General features: G+C 40.7%; 2 protein-coding genes across 2 annotated transcripts; both read right to left on the reverse strand.

Annotated features, from left to right (window-relative positions):
• Positions 1–983: 983 nt before the first annotated feature.
• On the reverse strand, positions 984–12,702 carry ncoa5 (nuclear receptor coactivator 5). The gene is made up of 12 exons (XM_084063545.1): positions 12,637–12,702; positions 10,151–10,225; positions 8,975–9,257; positions 8,554–8,661; positions 7,403–7,466; positions 5,768–6,175; positions 5,396–5,517; positions 4,843–4,978; positions 4,487–4,704; positions 4,060–4,264; positions 3,815–3,903; positions 984–2,758 (listed from the first exon to the last, which is right to left on the reverse strand). The coding sequence occupies exons 3-12, from the start codon at positions 9,141–9,143 to the stop codon at positions 2,088–2,090; spliced, it is 2,190 nt and encodes a 729-aa protein (XP_083919671.1). The 5' UTR covers positions 9,144–9,257; positions 10,151–10,225; positions 12,637–12,702; the 3' UTR covers positions 984–2,087.
• Positions 12,703–14,218: 1,516 nt separating this feature from the next.
• On the reverse strand, positions 14,219–18,071 carry LOC311049806 (uncharacterized protein). The gene is made up of 3 exons (XM_084063657.1): positions 17,420–18,071; positions 15,664–15,895; positions 14,219–15,188 (listed from the first exon to the last, which is right to left on the reverse strand). The coding sequence occupies exons 1-3, from the start codon at positions 17,570–17,572 to the stop codon at positions 14,419–14,421; spliced, it is 1,155 nt and encodes a 384-aa protein (XP_083919783.1). The 5' UTR covers positions 17,573–18,071; the 3' UTR covers positions 14,219–14,418.
• Positions 18,072–18,674: the final 603 nt, after the last annotated feature.

The raw sequence follows: 18,674 nt of genomic DNA on the forward strand, positions 1-18,674 counted from the left end.
AATTAGATACAAAGCAAAATACTGATGAGTCATTGGCTGATTAAATAAATGGTTATTACTCTGACAATTGTTAAATAGGGGTTCTCTTTTAATTTAGAAAATTGATTTAGTATATAAACAAATTAAGTTAATTTGATGAACATTCAAAACTCTTCAAATGAACAGCGCAGAAGCAAAATTCAGCAAAGAATGTCTGCTTGCTGACAAAACATGACAGTACCTTGTAATAATTCAAATTAACCACCTTGATTACAATTATGCTTCAACAGGAACTCATCTTAAATATGTTGATTACCAGTCAGAAAAACGGTTCATTCAATAGGAAAACACAAAGCTGCCATTAGAGTGCATTATAGCTTTCAAAGATGCAAAATGACCTTTTCCATTTAAATATACACCCTATCCAGAGGAAACCAACTCCTGATCTGGGTTTGTTTTTAATTCACTGGAGTCGTGGGAAAACATTTTGTACGAGTGCTTGAAATGGAATGGATGTAGTAGTTACAAATTATATATAATACAGTATACACGCACACACAAATATCAGTTTCCTGTAGTTCTCCCCCTTCATTAAATAACCCTTCATTATTCTTCCTTGATACTGTATGTAGTCTTATGGTAAAGCCGTAGTGCGTTCCTTTCAGTTATGTGGGGGTGTGTATGTGTGTACATGTGCACTTGTAAAACTGCTGGGGAGGTTGCAGTGAAGGTGGGGGGGTGGTTGGGGATTATGTGTAAATAAATCAAATACAGTTTATTGTGGAGGTGTTTATTTTTTGTGTCGGTGTAAGGTAAATATTCTAATGAAATAAAAACTAGTATTATTCTCTATTGTGTTTCATGATACCTTAAAAAAAAGGAAAAAAAAAGAAAGAGGAAAAAGTAGTTTTATCTTACATTTCAAATGCTTCTATCTATGGCTTCTGGCGATACCCGTTCCATTTTATAGATTTGTCAGCACAAAATGCAATAAACCAATACCATTTTATTACAGTTAATTGTGTCGAGTCTTTAATTCCATCTTGTTGCAACAACAAAAAAATATTCCCTGCAAAAAGAGCTATTGTATGAAATAATGTGTTCATCACAGGGCGTTGTATACTGTACATGTTTTGAAACTAACAACATTGTATCAACTATTGGAAAACAAATTGATGGGCCTGCAGCAATCAAAAATGTCAACACATGCAACACTTACAACTCACAACAAAACAAAAAAGGGAAAAGAATCCTGGTTACAATTGCAATCAGCTTGACTGTCAAAAGTCTCAAAGAGCAACGAAGAGTTCAAGCATCCGTGTACAATACCAAGAATGATAAAAATAGAAAAAGGACTCCTCATTAAAAGCATTTACAAATACGAAAACAAAATGTCTACTTTTCATCTATTCACATTAACTTGTGATTTAACCAAACAGAATTTATGTCTTCTTTTTAATTAATTATTATTAATGGTGTAGGGCTGCACAATTATGCCTATAATGACACTCCAATTATTTTGCTTAACATTGCAATCATGGTCATTAAATACGGTTACCACAATTCTGGCTAAAACGGTAATCCAATAGTTTTTGCTAAATATAGCAATCACGGTTATTAATCAATATACTCATGACAGGTCGAGAAAGGATGCTTTTTTAAATAATTTTGGTAATGCCTCTTTTCCTCATTAATCAGTAAAGAAAATTACAATCCGGAAGGGTTGTATAGTGTTCTGGTCATTAACCCATTCAATCCGGGAAAGCATCTGTCCTTTTAGATTTGAGCTATATACTATATAGCAACTTTTTATTTTAGAAGGCATTTTTAGAATCGGCCTCAGGTCTAAATGGGTTAAAACATGACCCCTAACATCCCTATTCTGGGCATGTAAAATAGGCAGACATTAGGCAAAAATAGCAGATCTACAAGCTCACAACCAAGTACAGACCCCTGTGGGCCGTCGGTCAACAAAGTATATAAAGTTCAAGTGATTAAACCGTGTGTAACGTCATGGAGACGAGGGAACGGTACAACTAAGACTTAACATAATTGCCAATTGTGCAGCCCTACTTGGATGAGAGGAAAGAATGGGGCTAACATGACTATTAGTAATGTCGTGAATACATGGACATGGGGGGAGCCTGGCCCATGCTTTGACCCATGCTTTGGCCCATGTTTTGGCCCATACTTTGGCCCATGCTTGGCCCCATGCCTGGTCCTGGCCTTGGAGGTGGCTGCTGGGAGCTGCCAGGATTAACCAGGTGGTTTAGAGAGGGTCCACTCTGAATCAGAGTATCCAGAGCTTTCTGGACACTCGGGTTGTCAAAGTTGATACCCGAGGCTGCGCCAGGGGGCCTTGTGCTTCCCGGTGCGGCTGGCATTCGGCCAGGCGGCATGCCGTAGCCTGGGGGTGCACCAGGAGGAGGGCCACTTTGAGGCATGGAAGGACGAGCCCCCATCATCTGCGGGCTCTGGGATGGGGGCGGGAGGCCTGATGAGGGGTGGCTCATGGCCGTGAGCTGGGAAATCGAGCTATAGGCTTGGGACTGTGGCACCATGGTCGAACTGGCCACAGAGGATGCTGCGCTGGCTCCTCCTGCTGATGGCGCGGCACCGCTGGTGAACATGCTGAGGATTTTTGCCTGTAGCTCGGCCTGGTGGCTGGCGTTGGGAGGGGTGCTTGACGCAGCTGCCAGGTGACTGGATTGGGGGGGTGGAGCAGTGTGGGCTGGAGGTGGGACTCCTTGGGCTGGGGGCGGGGCCTCGTGATGAGCAGCTGAAGTAGAGAGATTGAGGGCAACAGTGTTTAAATAAGTTAACAGTCATTCAGGGATTCCGTTAGCCGGTATTTACCGGCCATTGACCGATAAAATGTTTAATTGACCAGTAATTATAAACACCACCGGCAAGCACAGTGACTGTCTGTCTGCATTGCAATAGATAAAGTGGTGTTGTTGGTGAAAGCTGGTGACACTGATTGTAGCACGCAACTAGAGGCAAGTAATCAATCCTCCCTTGCGCCTACATCAACGTTAACAAAACAGATCATATCATTTAGTTAAATATAAAAACAGGAACAGATTAGATCTGTGATTAAGTGGAAAGAAGTGCAGATCTAACGTAACGAGATGTAATGATCCGTTGGTTGGTGCATGTATACAGTGCAAACACGCATGTGACATTTATTATAATATGGCCGATAAATGTATTCTTTGTCCGATAAAATATAATCCTGTCGGCCATGGTGGCCGGCCCAAAAAATGCCTAGCGGAAACCTTGCAGTCATTATGTTTACAACTTTTCATGCAAAAGCATTTCATTTAAATGTATGCAAATGATCTTAGTGCACTTTGTTGCTATAATTATTTTCCAATATCTTTAAGAACAATTGTAGAAGAAAAATTGCAATGTACTGTATTGGATCAACGTATATGTATAATATTTCAGTTTCCCAGACTCTTGAGTGATAACCAAGCATCTCTAGCCAGAACAAAAACTCTCATGAAGTCCCATCTCTGCATAACATTGAAGTTGTATTGTGCAATACCTTTGAGTCACAATGCATAGGTTTCATTGTGACATAACGCTACCGGCAAATACTTGATGTGTAGGTTACACGCCAGCCGTGCATACCAGGCTTCCCTCCTCATTGATACACACACACACTTTAAAGGCTGTTTACCTGGGGCAACCCGATAGCCCGTACCACATGGGCTCAAATGTATGGCAAAAAGTCCCAGCCGGCTGCATGTCACTTCCCTACTCTCCGTTTCCTGTCTCTCACATAAAGCCCCCGCCCCACCAAAAAAAAGAATATAGGAGGCATGCTCACCTGTATGAGGGTCTGTTGCTCGTACCAAGCGCTCTCTCTTGTCCTTGAGGTACACAATCATACTGTCCAGTTCCTCTGGAGTCACAAATCTAAATGGGACAACATATGGAAAACCATCATTTTATGCCATCATTTTTAGGCACCCCAAATCATTAACTATGGATCATTGCTACTGCTTGATATGCAATGTATATCTTATTTCCCATTGTATTTCAATTGGCCAGTAAACTGCACATTAACACTACCTGTTCTCAGACAACAATGTAACGGTGGTCAGCTGAGAGATTGGGTGGCTCTCTCTGTCAGGCTCTCTAAGCAACACGTCATCAGCCATCTTGGCAGCCTTCCTGGCAATCTCCTCGCGTTCCTTGTCCCGGTGTTCTACTTTATAGGCATCATAGTTGTGGGCAACTAGGACCATGGCATCCTGCATGGGCATGTTTCTATGCTCTGAGGCAGAGGGGTAGAGAAGAATTATTTTATTGTGTACACACACACACACACACAAAATGTATAGGAATAAAACCTGGGACGATTCTGCCAACACTTGGAGCATTCCTTGGTATAGTAAAACATAGTATAAGTCGAAGAATCTCATAAGAGAACTTAAGTAATATCTCCTAGGAAGAGCCATCAAAGTCCTACCAATATATTGGAACAGAGTCGTCTTACCTTGAGGCGTGCCAAACAGGATGTTGACAGTACAGGAACGGTGAACCTGGTGCTGCTGGGTAATAATGATTGCGAAGGGGGTGCGGGCACGGCCAACATCCTCCAGGGCCTGGGTCAATGATACCTCCGTGTTGAGGAAGATCAAGTCCACTACCATGCCGAGATCACGGACCTTCCGCCCGACCGTCTCGGCATACTCCCTACAGTTGGTTTGCAAGCAACACAAACACACACACACAGACGTACGAGCGGTATGAAATGAAAACTTCCATGTACTGGTTTAATATTTAGCACAGAGCTGAGCCTTTTAAACATTTCAAATGTTAGTGGGACACAAATACAGAGAGTGGACATACTTCTGTGCTTTGTTGACAACGATGACGGAGCAATCGACAGGTCGCGCAGTGTCGTAGCGCCGCTGAAGTTCTTCATAGTACTGCCGATACAACTCGTTACGCCGGCGCTCCTCTGGCCGCCCACGATCCTCCACAGCTGGGGGGGATTGTATGAACGAGATTTAATTGGGTTGCATTGCATGTAAGTAAACTGAAACATTATTAGTCTTTTGAATTTTAATTTCATTGTCAATAACAGGGTCGTCAGTGCAAAGTGACATTCTCAGTCATAAAATGACCCGAGACATTCAGAATCAAAGAATCTAACAGCAATTGTCTGCTTAATGTTAGACCATTTAACCACTTATGCCCTATATACTTCGCTGTATGATGAATTGTGGAAATACCTGATCTACAAGCTCACAATTCATTGCAATGCGTTGTGAGCTTGTAGATCTGCTATTGTCTCAATTTTCTTGGGGACTGACATTTTCTGCCCCAATTAGGGACACCAGGATTAATGTGGTTAATCCATTAGACAATCCTAGTGGAAAATAAGAAATGCAACACATACGCTCAGCGTCACGTCGGCCATTCCAGGGATCTCTATAAGGTTCTCTGAAGGGATCATCCTTCTTCCGGTAGTAGTCATCTGCTGCACCGCCTGCTCCACGGTAGTATCGATCATACGAGTCTCTGCAACACAGGGGAAAACAAAAGACACACAGATTGATGAACTGACATTCTTCACAATATCAGGACACTTTGGGGAAGGACCAAATTCAGTTTGAACTCATTTGTCATTCTATAATTAAAAAATAAAAAAAGCATTTTGTAATAGTGACATCAGTATCCATCACTAGGCCATGTTCAATATATTTGCAATTTATTGTGCAGCCCTCACCTAATGGGACTCATGAACTACCAGACTGAATCTCATTGTCACCTGTATGCGGGTTCCCTGGGATCACCTCGTGGATCTCCTCGTGGATCTCCTCGTGGATCTGCTCGTGGATCTGCTCGTGGATCTCCTCGATCTCCTCGTGGATCTGCTCGTGGATCTCCTCGATCTCCTCGATCTCCTCGTGGATCTCCTCGATCTCCTCGTGGATCTCCTCGATCTCCTCGTGGTTCTGGTCGCGGATCTCCTCGTTGATCTGCTCTGATCTCCTTGTCCCTGCTCTCAGAACCACGATAACGCTCGTCGTGGTCACGGCTGTGCCCACTAGACCTAGGTTCCCGACTTGGTTCCCGGCTTGATTCTCGACCTGGCTCCCTCCCATCACGGCCCTCCCGGGACTCACGTGGATACACAGGGGAGCGGGAACGAGGCCGGCTGTCACCATAGGGAGCCCTGAGAAGTAAGAAAAAGGTATTATTACAAGGAAAGGTAAAATTTAGGACATTTTCAAAAAAATATTTCAATACCACCACAGAAAATAAAGTCCACGAGAACCTAGATTACCTTTTTCCCAAGAAACTATTTCGGAGCTACGTTTGAAATTCCAAATATGATAAATAAATGTTTTTATTGTGAAAATATGGTGCATTATTATCTCCATGACCATATTTGAGTGCAACAGAGAGCAACCCTCACCGTACCGCAATTCCCGACGTGGGAATGGTGTGGCTGTAGCTGTGACAACTCCATCCCAGCAAACGAGGTAGTTCCAGTGACATCATTGAAATTAAGAAATGATCCGTGATCCATGTGCAAAACAATTCACTCTAGTGATTTATTGACCTCAAATCAAGCAGGCACATCACAGTTGGACCCGTGTTTCATGAACAAGGATTTTTACACAATAAATTAGCAAAAGTTTGCAAAAGACTTGATAGAAAACCACATTCCTGTATCATTTTGAAAATGTGATGTTTGAATTCTGCCGGTGAAAACAATTGTCTAAATCTTAATGGATAGATACAAATGAATATGTCTACATTCACAAGTTTGTTTTGTTTCCCTCTAAAGAGAAACATTGTCAATATGCATTGCATTTTAATATTTATGGTTGGCGCTTGACTGACAGATATTTTGCCTTCAAAGCAAATCTTGAGACTACATTTTGTCTAAAGCTGAAAATTTCATCTTGAATTATACTCGTATAGCTCTTATAAAATCAGTTAAAATACAAGTTTTCCCAAGGAGATGTTTACAGGAGAATGATCAGAACATTTTTTACGCAAAATCAGAAGCAAGTGTGACTTTGCAGGAAAAGCTCCATTAAGATATAAATAAAGCTACCCATTCCACGATTTTCAATCGCAACGTCGAGATGCAGAACACAAAATTTTAAAGTGACCGCGGCACGGGACGAAATCACGCAAAGGACGCAAGAACAAGTGAAGAAAAGCTGTGAGACAACATCTTTGAGAAACAGACACTTGGGATTGCATTCAATTTGTTCTTTGATTTATTTCAACAATCTAGATATATGAAATAAAGCGAAATAATACGCAACCGCCTTCCCGCGCAATGTATTGCAGTTTTCCGCCAAATTGCTTGAATCCCTGGTGGATTTGTTTTACCAGAGCATCTGAAGCGCTGGTAGTTCTTCACACCCATTTGCCATTACTTTACCTTCGAGGAGGGCTCGGCCTTGATTGAGGTTTAGTCGATCGTCGCTCCACTGCCATATTTACATCTGAAAATAAACCAATCCAAACGTTCAACATAACAGTGATATATGAGCGTACGCTTTCACGTAGAATGGAACTGACGGCGTGAACACTTCCATGGTCCAAAATGAAATTAGGCTTCAGAACTCCCGAGCATGAAGAGCAAAAGATGTAAAAATTGACATTTGAACATGTCAAGATGCTCAATGTGGCGAGTAGTCACCTTTGCAGGACGTAGGTTGAAAAAATATAAATAAATGCATAATTACAGCTTGTTCACCATAAATGTATTTTGCCCTATATTCTTGCAAGTTTGAAAGGCCGATAAGCGATTCTTATTATAGAACCTCCAACAAGAAATTCTATATTTGAAAATCCAAGGCAGCAGTGTCAAAACCCATCGAAATGCAATGGAAAAGACCACCATTAAATCTGGGTTTGCTTGTTTGTTTTTCTTTCCATATTAACCGATTAAAACCGGGACAGCAAAGTATCGGTCATTTTTTCATCTCAACTTACGTTTTTTCAGAAAACTGTTTTAAGAAGGCATTTGTAGAATCGGCCTCAGATCTCAATGCGTTAACACAACAGTGCAATGAAAGAAAGAAGAAAGTGTAAAAAATCTGAAGGACATATGTGGTGTCTGTGTGTGGTGGTGGTATACTCTTTCTATATGTGAAATAAAAGCTTTGCTTATAAAAGATATTAAAGCTTGGCAGGTGTATAAACACATTGATATTATTGCTGAACTTTTTTTTTTTTTTTTTTAAAGGTCTGTCGAGTTTTGGATGCCCTCTGATTTGAAGAACAATGTCTGTAAAATCCAGTTTGTAATATTTGGGTTTAAATTATTTGAGAATTAAATGAACAACGGCATGTTGTTCATACTACGACCCAGAAAACCTTTACCGGACAAATTGATTAAATAGTAAATTTTCCACTTGCACATCAGTTTCCACAAATTCTATCTATAGTATGTTGTATTTTTGGTTGGTTCTATATTTGTATGAATGTATGTTGATTGTTTTCCCTACCTTCTATAAGTCACCCACAACTAGTGTATCTTCTTTATCTGGGCACGGGGCAGTCACATCTACTGTACATAAGTCTTACCTATTTTATAACCTTTATATATTCGACCCTTTTGGTGCAGCTTTGCAGCTTCGGCTTCCTCAACGCGATCAAATTGCACAAATCCAAACCCACGGAACATGGACACGCCTGGAAAAGGGAGCATTCCAGGAGCACAAATTTATACTTCCCGAAGGAACATCGATTTAATTAATACACCTCATTATTCACAGTATGCAAAATAATTGACCCAGTAAGAAATTATCAATACAACACATGGTGTAAGTTTCGAAAACACATGCCTTGTATTTACATGGATCACGACAAGTAAATGTAAATGACAAAGCATTTTTCTTCATATGTGTCAATGTGTTTCTAGTTGAACAACTAGGATGTAAAATACTATATGTAAGCATTACAATGAACATGTTCCTCCTTTGAGGATATTTTGAAGATTACTGACCGACTACTTTTCCGTATGTTGCGAACAGCTCTTCCAAATCCTTCTTTTCCATGTCTGAGGTGGGTAAATTCCCGACAAAAATCCTCCTTTCCAAATCTCGCGGGTCATTGCTGCTGCAGGATCGTGAGTAACTCCCAGGTGAAGGGCTGCGGCTTCTTCTGCGAGACATGACTTGATCCCAAAGCTGAACTGGCTTCTTTGTATGTCTTATGCGCTTGAAAAAGTTCTCTTTTTGTGTTTTGTTTGCTCTTTAGAGTGCACCTTTAAATTGTTGTCCACGATTCTGAAAAAGTCCCAGTGAGGTAACAGAAAACAGAAATTCCATGGATGGACAATCATTTTCAGAAGCAGAAGTAACAGACGGTTAGAAGTGTCACTAAGAATGAGACAACAGACAAGTTAGAGTTGGGAATTGCAAAATGGCCCAAATTCTACATTATTTGATGCGTTATGAAGAACTGTATTCAATCACACAAATTCCTCCATAAGAGAGAGAGGTGATATTTGAGAGGTTGATTCCTTTTTTGTTCAGGGGAAATGCACTTTTTGTATTCGGGGGAAAACGTTCTTTCATATCAGGAAATAGTTGCCCAAATGGGTGCTGCACTGCTGAAATGGTTTTAATTCCAACTGGGCCCCTTTGCTGTCATGGCATTTTAGACAAAAGTATGTCTTCCAAGGTAAATGCATGTAAGAATGAGGTTGGAGCATCTGCATCTCTTTGACTTGGTGTGCAGATCCCTTCATGAAAATTGTAGTCAATTAGGATTCACAAGGAATAAATTGGCTGCACGCAGGTCCTCCAAAATGAATGTGATTCAAAATTGAAATGCAAGCTACAGTGTCGTTCGATTCAACACTGCATTATGGTGAAATGTAGGAATGTTTACTCGAAAATCGCAGTGAAGTAAATGAAAACGTGGGTTGACATTGAACCCTGAAAATGGGAAAATTCTAATATTTCCACGGTGCTCTTTGACAACGCAAGACATTCACTTCAGGTTTCAAAACCAATACACACAGCAAACTTGTGCCATTTAGAGGCCAAAGCACTTTATTTCATTGTTTGCTGTATTCATGCATGTTTCTACAGCAACTTGTTTCTAATAACTCTAGCCATGTTAAGCCATTAACCCCATTATGTCATGCTGTCCAGGTAGCAACCTTGTTCCATACCTTCTGTTGTGCCTCGTCTTTCTGGGTAAGGTATCCTCATAATACTGGAGCCCAGGTCCGATTCAGGTCTCAGATCTATATAAAAAAAAGAGTTGGAGGATACAATTGTGAATAAATCTACAGTCTTTAGACACATTACTGTCTCCAATAAAGGCAGACCTGAAAGAAACTCCTGCTCTGCTCTCTCATCTTTGACTTCATACTAGAAAAGGGTTGCATGATTACGATACGATACTACTTTGTCAGCTCACACTGAAAATTTGTCTTGCGACCCAGCAGCCATGTATGCAACACATATACAGTACACACATTTAACATGACACAAAAAACAAAAACTAAATTACATACATAAAAACATAAAGACAAGAGCAATGTCCACCACTCAGCCTACTCCGGTGCTGTAAGTGTAACCTTGAAACATGAATGAGTTCTTGCTTGAAAAGGAGTATGACCATCTGTCTCTTTTTAAACTTTTTGATATATACTCTTAGTGCCACATAGTGCGAAGGACAGGGCATGCACAAGTTGCACAACATTATTACACAAGCATTTCTGTATGCATCTTTGATTCCATAGGCATTTCTATTAGTAGTGTAAGAGCCAATTCAGAAGCTGTTTTTAATTCACATTATTTCTATTGCTTTATTGTCATGTGTGTTGGGTTTAATATTTGGATAGAACTGTCTACTGTAATATGGTAAAGTGCGCCCCCTACAGTTGAGTTAAATACTATGCTGAGCGCAGCTGTGACTGCTTAAGTTGACGAAGGAATTAATGAGAGAAAAAGTTTGTAAGACGCTAGTTTGGAGCGCAGGAATCTAACAGTTATGACCGTATTTGCGGGTGTTTTTGTGGATGTTATAACCTGTTTTGGACAAGACAAGACAAACTGTGATTGTACAAGGACTTTATATTTTTTGTTTTTATGCATCTTTGTAACTGAGTTGGATTTCAACATCATCCCTGTCTCGTGGAGTCTGTGAGTACTGTGGTCCAGTTTCTACTATGGATGTGCAATTACAGAGAAACCCACCTGATGTACGTGTCTGAAAACCCTACACCAAGCTAGTGTAAGTGGCAGTTGGAATTGTGATTTTTTTTTTTGGAAAATGATGCCACTATAAGTAGTTATACCACACACATATTTATTAACTTTTATAGCATTATTATGATATAGTATGCGGTGGTTCGTCGCATTTTCAAAGTCCTAAATTAGCCATTGATTGTGTTCTGGCCTAATGGTTTTAACAGAAATTGGCCCACGGCCAAACTTACTTGGCGACCCCAGAAATCATGTTTGCTAACAGGGGTCTGCCTGGCTCTCTAACACTCTAGTAGAAAGAAAATGGATCCAAAAGAGAAAATGTATGTCACCCGGCTGGGTCACACAAACTAGTGAAAATTACATCATGAAAATAGCAGGTCTACAAGCTCACAACCGTTGTGAGCTTGTAGATCAGCTATTTTCAATACTTCTTAAAAGTGATTTCCTTAAAGGTAAGGACATTATTTGATTCTTTGTTTTAATCTATGAAATTATTTTTGAAAAATGGTTGAATTAGTTTTTAATTTGTGAAACATTTCGATTGGAGGGGGAGGGCTTAAAAATCTTTTGAAATAAACAAAATGTAGGACATAGACCAATTATTTGTTTACTAACATTGAGCCTGGACGCACAGGTGATTGTTTCACGCAATCAATTCCCAACCTGTTTCGGGGTGCACTGGTTTCAGCACACCCCAACCCCCTCTTGTGTGTGTTGGCTAGTGAGACGCGTCCTAACGAGACCTGATATAATGGGTTTCGTTGCGCGCATACTGGCTGCACGCAGCCAGTATGACGTCGTCTGTTAAGGGGTCTATTCTACTTCCCATAAACGACCCTTAAAAAAATGTCCGCAACCCACAAATGTGTCCCGACCCAGTGTTTGGGAAACGGTGGTCTACATTAATACAGCCCCGTAAAAAAAACAGCCCCGTACCAGGAACCCCGAATGTTTTAATGCACTGAACGATATAGGCATATGTATTTTTGTAAAAAATATATGTATTTAAGGATGTGGCAAAAAAAGGTAAAAAACGTGAGTTTTACTAAACTTCACGTCCTTGCCGCGCGCCATTGTTGCAAAAGGTGTTACCGTACCGTTACTATGTGTCAGGGTCGCGTTTAATTCAACCTTACTTATTTGGCCAAACTTTATTTGATGCATAGCATTGTTTATTAAAGAAAAAAGGGGGTCAATTTGACTCCACGTTCCTAGTATTCTCATGCAACGTAATTCGTGTGGATTAAAATGAATGGATAAAATGGAGCCACCGGACACTTCGGTTTACGCTACCATTAGCTAGCTTGCTAGCTTAGCCGTTAAGCTACATTACATCTGGTTAACGACCTAATGAACAGTTTGGTTAATTTAGCCAGCCGACTAACGTTACGTAGACGAATTAACCCCCTTTATTAGAATCCAATACGTTTATCTTAATTACCTCCAAGTGTTGTGTTGGAGTCCCGTAGGCCACGGAGCTGCTAGTGTTCAGTTCACCGTAATAACCTCGTCGCTAGGCAGTAGCACACAGTGTGGTGTCACACACATAACGCTCCGCAGTGTTGGCAGATTCTGTGAGAGAAATAAGCAACCAGGTCTAGGAAAAGAAGCCCAAAACAAGTGACCGTTATTATGCCACATGCGCGCTTTAAACCAGTAGTGGGCTGTGGCTGCGGTGGCTGTTTGAAAATAGCATGTAGATCTGCTTGTTGCAAAAACTCTTGCAATAAAATGTGGAATATTTGGAAGATGTTTGACACACAAATCAGACATGGCAACACTGCTTCCCTTCCCCTCACAATGCTCTTCTCTGCTGCTGCATTAGGAAGAGTGGCGACCTACCTACTGCCACCAAGTGGCTTATTGCAGTAACAGATTCAAGATTCAAAAGTTAGTTTTATTATTAATTACATCCGATTTCGGTTATACAAGTATACAATTATTGGCTTTCAGCTCCTCTCCTCAACATTGCAACAAAAAACAGAATAGCCATAGAATAAAAATAGTGAATAATAAAAAAAATATTAATAAAATATAATACAAATGCACAATGTGAGGTACCTTTGTTAGGTGCTGTGTGCATGGGTCCTTCCTCTAAATATTATGTATATTTACACAACAGTATAATATACTGTGTGTGTGTGTGTGCATGTGTAGGTCCAGTCATTCCCATCTTAATAAATATGTGGTCAGGTATGCATTGACGTGCAAGCTTGGTTCAGGGAGGACGGCAGATCTGCCAATGCAGAGTCCCGGGCACTTAGAATTGTAAAAACATATCAAAACATATGTGTATGGTTTTTTTTACCCATTTGTGTATACACAGCTGCCTGTCTCTGAGTGTGAGTGTCAGACAGACAGGCAACAGGGTGATAGTGCCCACTGTTCATAAGCCTAGTGGAAGAAGATGTCCCAGAGCCTATTGGCCAAGGCTTGGTTGAGGCTGCGGAACCACTTGCCAGAAATAGTGCATGGTTGAGGTGAATGAGGTCTTTGATAATCCTATAGGATTAATTAACAGGTTAATGCTAGTGAAATATTGGTAGCCTACAAGTTCAGCCAGTATCCAAAAGGCAAAAATGATCTCCAAAGTGGTCCATAGGTCAACAATGGAAACAAGTCGCCAGGACTTTTTTTGTTTTAGCCCAAGTGTTTTACTGTACCTCCGTGTTGTTTATAGCTTTGACTAATAAAGGATTCAATCAATCAATCAAAAACCTCACGGCCAGGTAGAGTTACAGTAAGAGAATGATGTAAAGGAAACAGCAGTGATGTAAATGCTAACATTTTACAAGTCTATAAGTAAACCATGGAATTTGTGCACTTTTGCTCTAGCGTCTGCTAAATGCCTAAACTGTAAACATTGTACCCTTAATTAAAGTATTACACTGCTAAGTGTTAAGTACATCAATATATATGTTTTGTATTTCGATAATCTACTGTATGCATAACATGCAGCCTCGATACAAACATTGATGATGAAGGCCACATACACAATAAAATAAGCACTACTGGTCTGGACACAAATTTGTAAAAATTTATTCTAAGGCAAAAAAGACATCCAACACCACGTGCAATGGTGTGCAATCTGCCAATTTCTCTCACGTAAATATTGTCCTTATGCAACGCAGTTGAAGAGATTGGTTAAATTCATTCCTCTGGTAGGAGCACACTTTTAGGTTAGCTAGAGTGGCAGCATGGATGTTTATCATGCTGCCAGGATTTAAGGTTTCAATACTGGAGGAGAAACTCTCCCTCCCTCCCAGAGGCAGCTCTTGCTAGCACGACACGACACCTTTGAAAAACGGCTCCAGTCTACAGTATCACCATTCTCTACATAGGCACCATCTACATCAATTGTGGCATGTAAACGATCCACTGTTGCCGTGGATTCCTGTCCAGACAACTTGGTCTCCTGCTCAAGTCTTTTTTTCTTCATTGGGGAAATCTTTCTCAAGCATCTCAATGACGGCAGCGGTTGGTTCTGTGCCCTCAGCAGCATGTATCCTTTAACGCCACATGTGGACCGTATCTGGCTTGCCATCTCCATGGTCTCACTAGACCACTTGACCCCTCTACCGCTCTTTTGGCCGAGCCTCGCCAGCTGATTGGCATTGAACACCTTCTCAATGTTCTGAATGAGGTTCTGTTTCTGCCTCTCCAGCTTGTGCTTCTCTCTCCTTTCGTTTACCACAGCTTTCAGCAGCATGGCTATCCTCTCGTCCTTCTTTCGGATAATGTCCTTTAGGTATGCTACTTCACAATCTGTCGTGTCTGCCGGTGAAGAGTCCGGTGTCTCGGTTAAACTGGGCTTGTGCAACACTTCATTCTCTTTCGACTGCAGTTCTAGAGAGGTTTCACAATGGGCCGTTGGGGTGAGATTATCTGCGTCGTCAAGAGGACACAGAAACACACATTGTAGAGGGAGTCCAAATGACTCAGGTTTCAGTATTTTCTCTCCCGGGCCATCGTCCATACCGAGGAGGTCCCCCCCTGCAGTAGATAGAGCACAGTATGTGGTCACATGAAGATGAGGAATGAAAAGGGGTGAAGCTGTAATGATCAGTGGAAAAGTATCAATACTACAAAGCTCAAAGATTTACTTGAGTAAAAGTACAAAAGTATTGGCACCAATATACTTAGAGAAATCTGAAATCTGTCAAAAATGCCAGATCTACAAGCACACATGTCGCTATGTGATGTATTGTAAACTTGTAGATCGGCTATTTCCAAATGGCCTAAGTATAAAATAGGACTTTGTTGGTTAATGTATGTTTTGTATTAATAATCTGCAAAGTAACTTGTAAATAAAGTTTTCAAATAATTGTAGTGGAGTAAAAAGTACAATATTTGAGATGTAGTGGAGTATTTTCCACCACTGGTAATGACGATATAACATGTACCACTTCTGTGGATGTTTTCACTTCATATCATTTGTACAATATTAACCCTTTAAGGTTTTCCTCACCACTGTCTTCCTTTTCTGTGGGTCCCTTCTCAGAACTCTGGCTGTAGGAGTGCTCAACGCTGTGTCTCACCGGCAAAGGAGACTGGACCAATGTTTTTGTCAAATTTTCCACTATCTGTCGTAGAGTTTTATTTTTCTTGAAGTGGGGGAATTTGGTTGGAATAGCATTGGGCTTTAACTTCCGCAGGTTGTCCATGCGCCTTGATTCATACTGTGATTCCTCAAAGTGGTCCTAGACACAGACGGAAAATTAAAATGGTTTAGTTATGACTCACCATCAAGAGGAAGCATGCCCACCTTGATATGACACAAATAGTTTCATCATTAACCACATTTAAGGCTACTGACAGGCCAAATTAAACAACATATTTTTGACACTTCTGAAAATGAATAATAGTTGGCTCAAGGGCCCTATAATAAATGTATTTATGTATTATGTAGTATTTATTTGTCACAATATGTACAAAAATAATTATATATATATATATATATATATTTTAAATGTATTTTACAAATTGTGACACATTTTGAAAACGGGGACACCAGGGTTACAGTGGTTGAGATTTTGTATTTGTTAAATTGTGATATTATCAAAAATAAATATCAAACCTATCGGTCTACATTTCCAAAAAGGAAATGCATGTTAATTCATTATGACCAGAAGCAGGGATAAAACATACCCCCACCAGCGATAAAAATTAATGACCAGAGGGGGGTTATCAAAAACAGAGTAATGGATCTCTCCTCCGCAAATAAAACCCTGGCTGGCTCCATAACATGTTACAATGTCCTCAATGTAGTCATGGTTAGATGAGTGACCAACATCCAACAAAGCTGATGAAAGACGAACTACTTGCAAATAGCCACGGTGTAAACCTAACGTGGCTGCCATAAACTGATAAATTCATTGCCTGGTTTCTCTGAAAATAGAAATGAACGAGACTATGTGTTTTCTGCAAACACTGTGGTCAAAAGAAATACTCTACATACAACCACCACGACATAGTTAAGGACCTTTGAGAGTAAAGAACATGGGTCATGGGTCAAAACATGTTAGATAACTGTGGATGAGTTACAGTTCCAGCTCCACTAACTTATTACTCCATGACAGTTGCTGTGTTAGTTACTCTCTAAAAATTATCTACAGAATGCTTGGCATCTCCCAATAGCCTGATATGGAGGGTGTTACATTGATTTTTTTTTTACCAACACTTATCTTAACCACTTAAACCCCAGCATCCTTATTGTGGGGAAGGCTTTTGCAGAAAATAGCAGATCGACAAGCTCACAACGCGTCGTGCTGAGACACGTTGTGAGCTTGTCGATAGGCTATTTTCTGCAAAAGCTTTCCCTACAATAACACAAAACAGAAAAGACATGTATGTACTAGTACTGAGCCCTGAGGTTACCCATATGGGGTTTAAGTGGTCAACTCTCTGGAAATGGGTTTGCCTTTGCAACATGTCATCCACAGCAGTTACTCTCTATGGCTGTGAACCACTCAGGAAGGTGGGATATTCATTCAACTCTTGTCCAGCTTATTATAAGATTCTGTCAAATGAACATACACACCACTCACACACTGTATCCAGTGCTTATATTTCCATGACATTCTAAAATGTTCTATTTGGCAGCCATCTTGTTGTACCAGCTATAATAATACATAATGTCTGACCATTCATTCTAATTATCAGGTCAATGCACTCATATTCAGTGTTGGGGTTTTCAAAGAAATCTGGAGATGAGAGATCATCACCTCGCACAATCTCGACCTGTCATGTGCTTTCCAGTGGCGCCTCCCAACCATTTTCTCCCAGATCTCTCTTCTGACGGGATCCCGGGGGAAACAGTGTAGTTTCTTGCCCTTCTCGTTGCGACTGGAGCAGCCAGTAGCAGAACAACCGCCCATGTTGACACTGACAAACAGATCAGTCCTCACTTTATGTTGTGTTGGAGCAGCTAACACAAGCCCAGTGACTTTCCTCCAAGGGACTCCCTCTTTCTTTGGTGTTTCGCCCAGGTGGGCGTGTTTATATGCCTATCCCTAACCCTAACTCCTAACCTTAACCTCACTAAAACGATGCTTAAACCTAGCCCTAACCCTTAACGTAACCTCACAAAAACTGTGCCTAACCTTAACCTCACAGGAACTATGCCGAAACCTAACCTCAAAACCACGCCCACCTGGTCGAAACACCAGGAAAAGAGAGACTCCGTTTCCTCCAACTAGTAGTAGCCTACATCAATTTTAAGTCCTGGTCTGGACTGACAACAACCACACGTGCAATGTATGTACTTATACTTTTATACTCGCTTCCTAACAAAACAAATGATCATTAATCCAACACGTGTGGTCAGATCGTGAAGGTTTAAGGTACTGTCTATCCAGTCAGTCCTCCACGCCACGGATCAGATGGTTGGTTTGTTGTTCCTGTGATGGCTTGCTGTCACGTGACGACCGATCAGTGTTGCCAGGTGTTGAGAGAGAAACAAGCACTATGAAAACAAGCCCAAAAGAAGCGAGGCCTTATTCGCCCTTTAAACACATACATTGGCTATTTGAATATAGCCCACAGCTCACAGCTTGTAGAGCTGCTATTTTCAACAAAGAAAAAAAAAATACATTTTAACAACACAAATCTTGTATGGGGGGGTCCCTGGCATAACTTATTTTCATATGGGGTCCGCAGACGAATACATATTAATTTGTGGGTTTTGACATGAATATGCTTGAGAAACACTGGTTTAAACAACATTAGGAAATAAGACCAGATAAACAAACACGTCCAAAAAAACGCAACCAACAACTTTACAGATAAACAAGCCCAAAGTCGCTTATAATAAGCGGACCTGGCAACGCTGCAACCGACTTCTTCCTGCTTAAAGACCCGTGGTTGCCAGGTTGCAGATTGTAAAGCGGCGATGTTACGATTACCGTCTACTTTAGTTTTGAGGTTGGCTGTAATAATGGTCAAATAGATAATAGGTCTGCATTTTGATGCCAATACTTT

Source organism: Gymnoscopelus microlampas (genome assembly GCF_963454915.1).
Source record: "Gymnoscopelus microlampas genome assembly, chromosome: 7".
In the NCBI taxonomy this organism is placed as follows: Eukaryota; Metazoa; Chordata; class Actinopteri; order Myctophiformes; family Myctophidae; genus Gymnoscopelus; species Gymnoscopelus microlampas.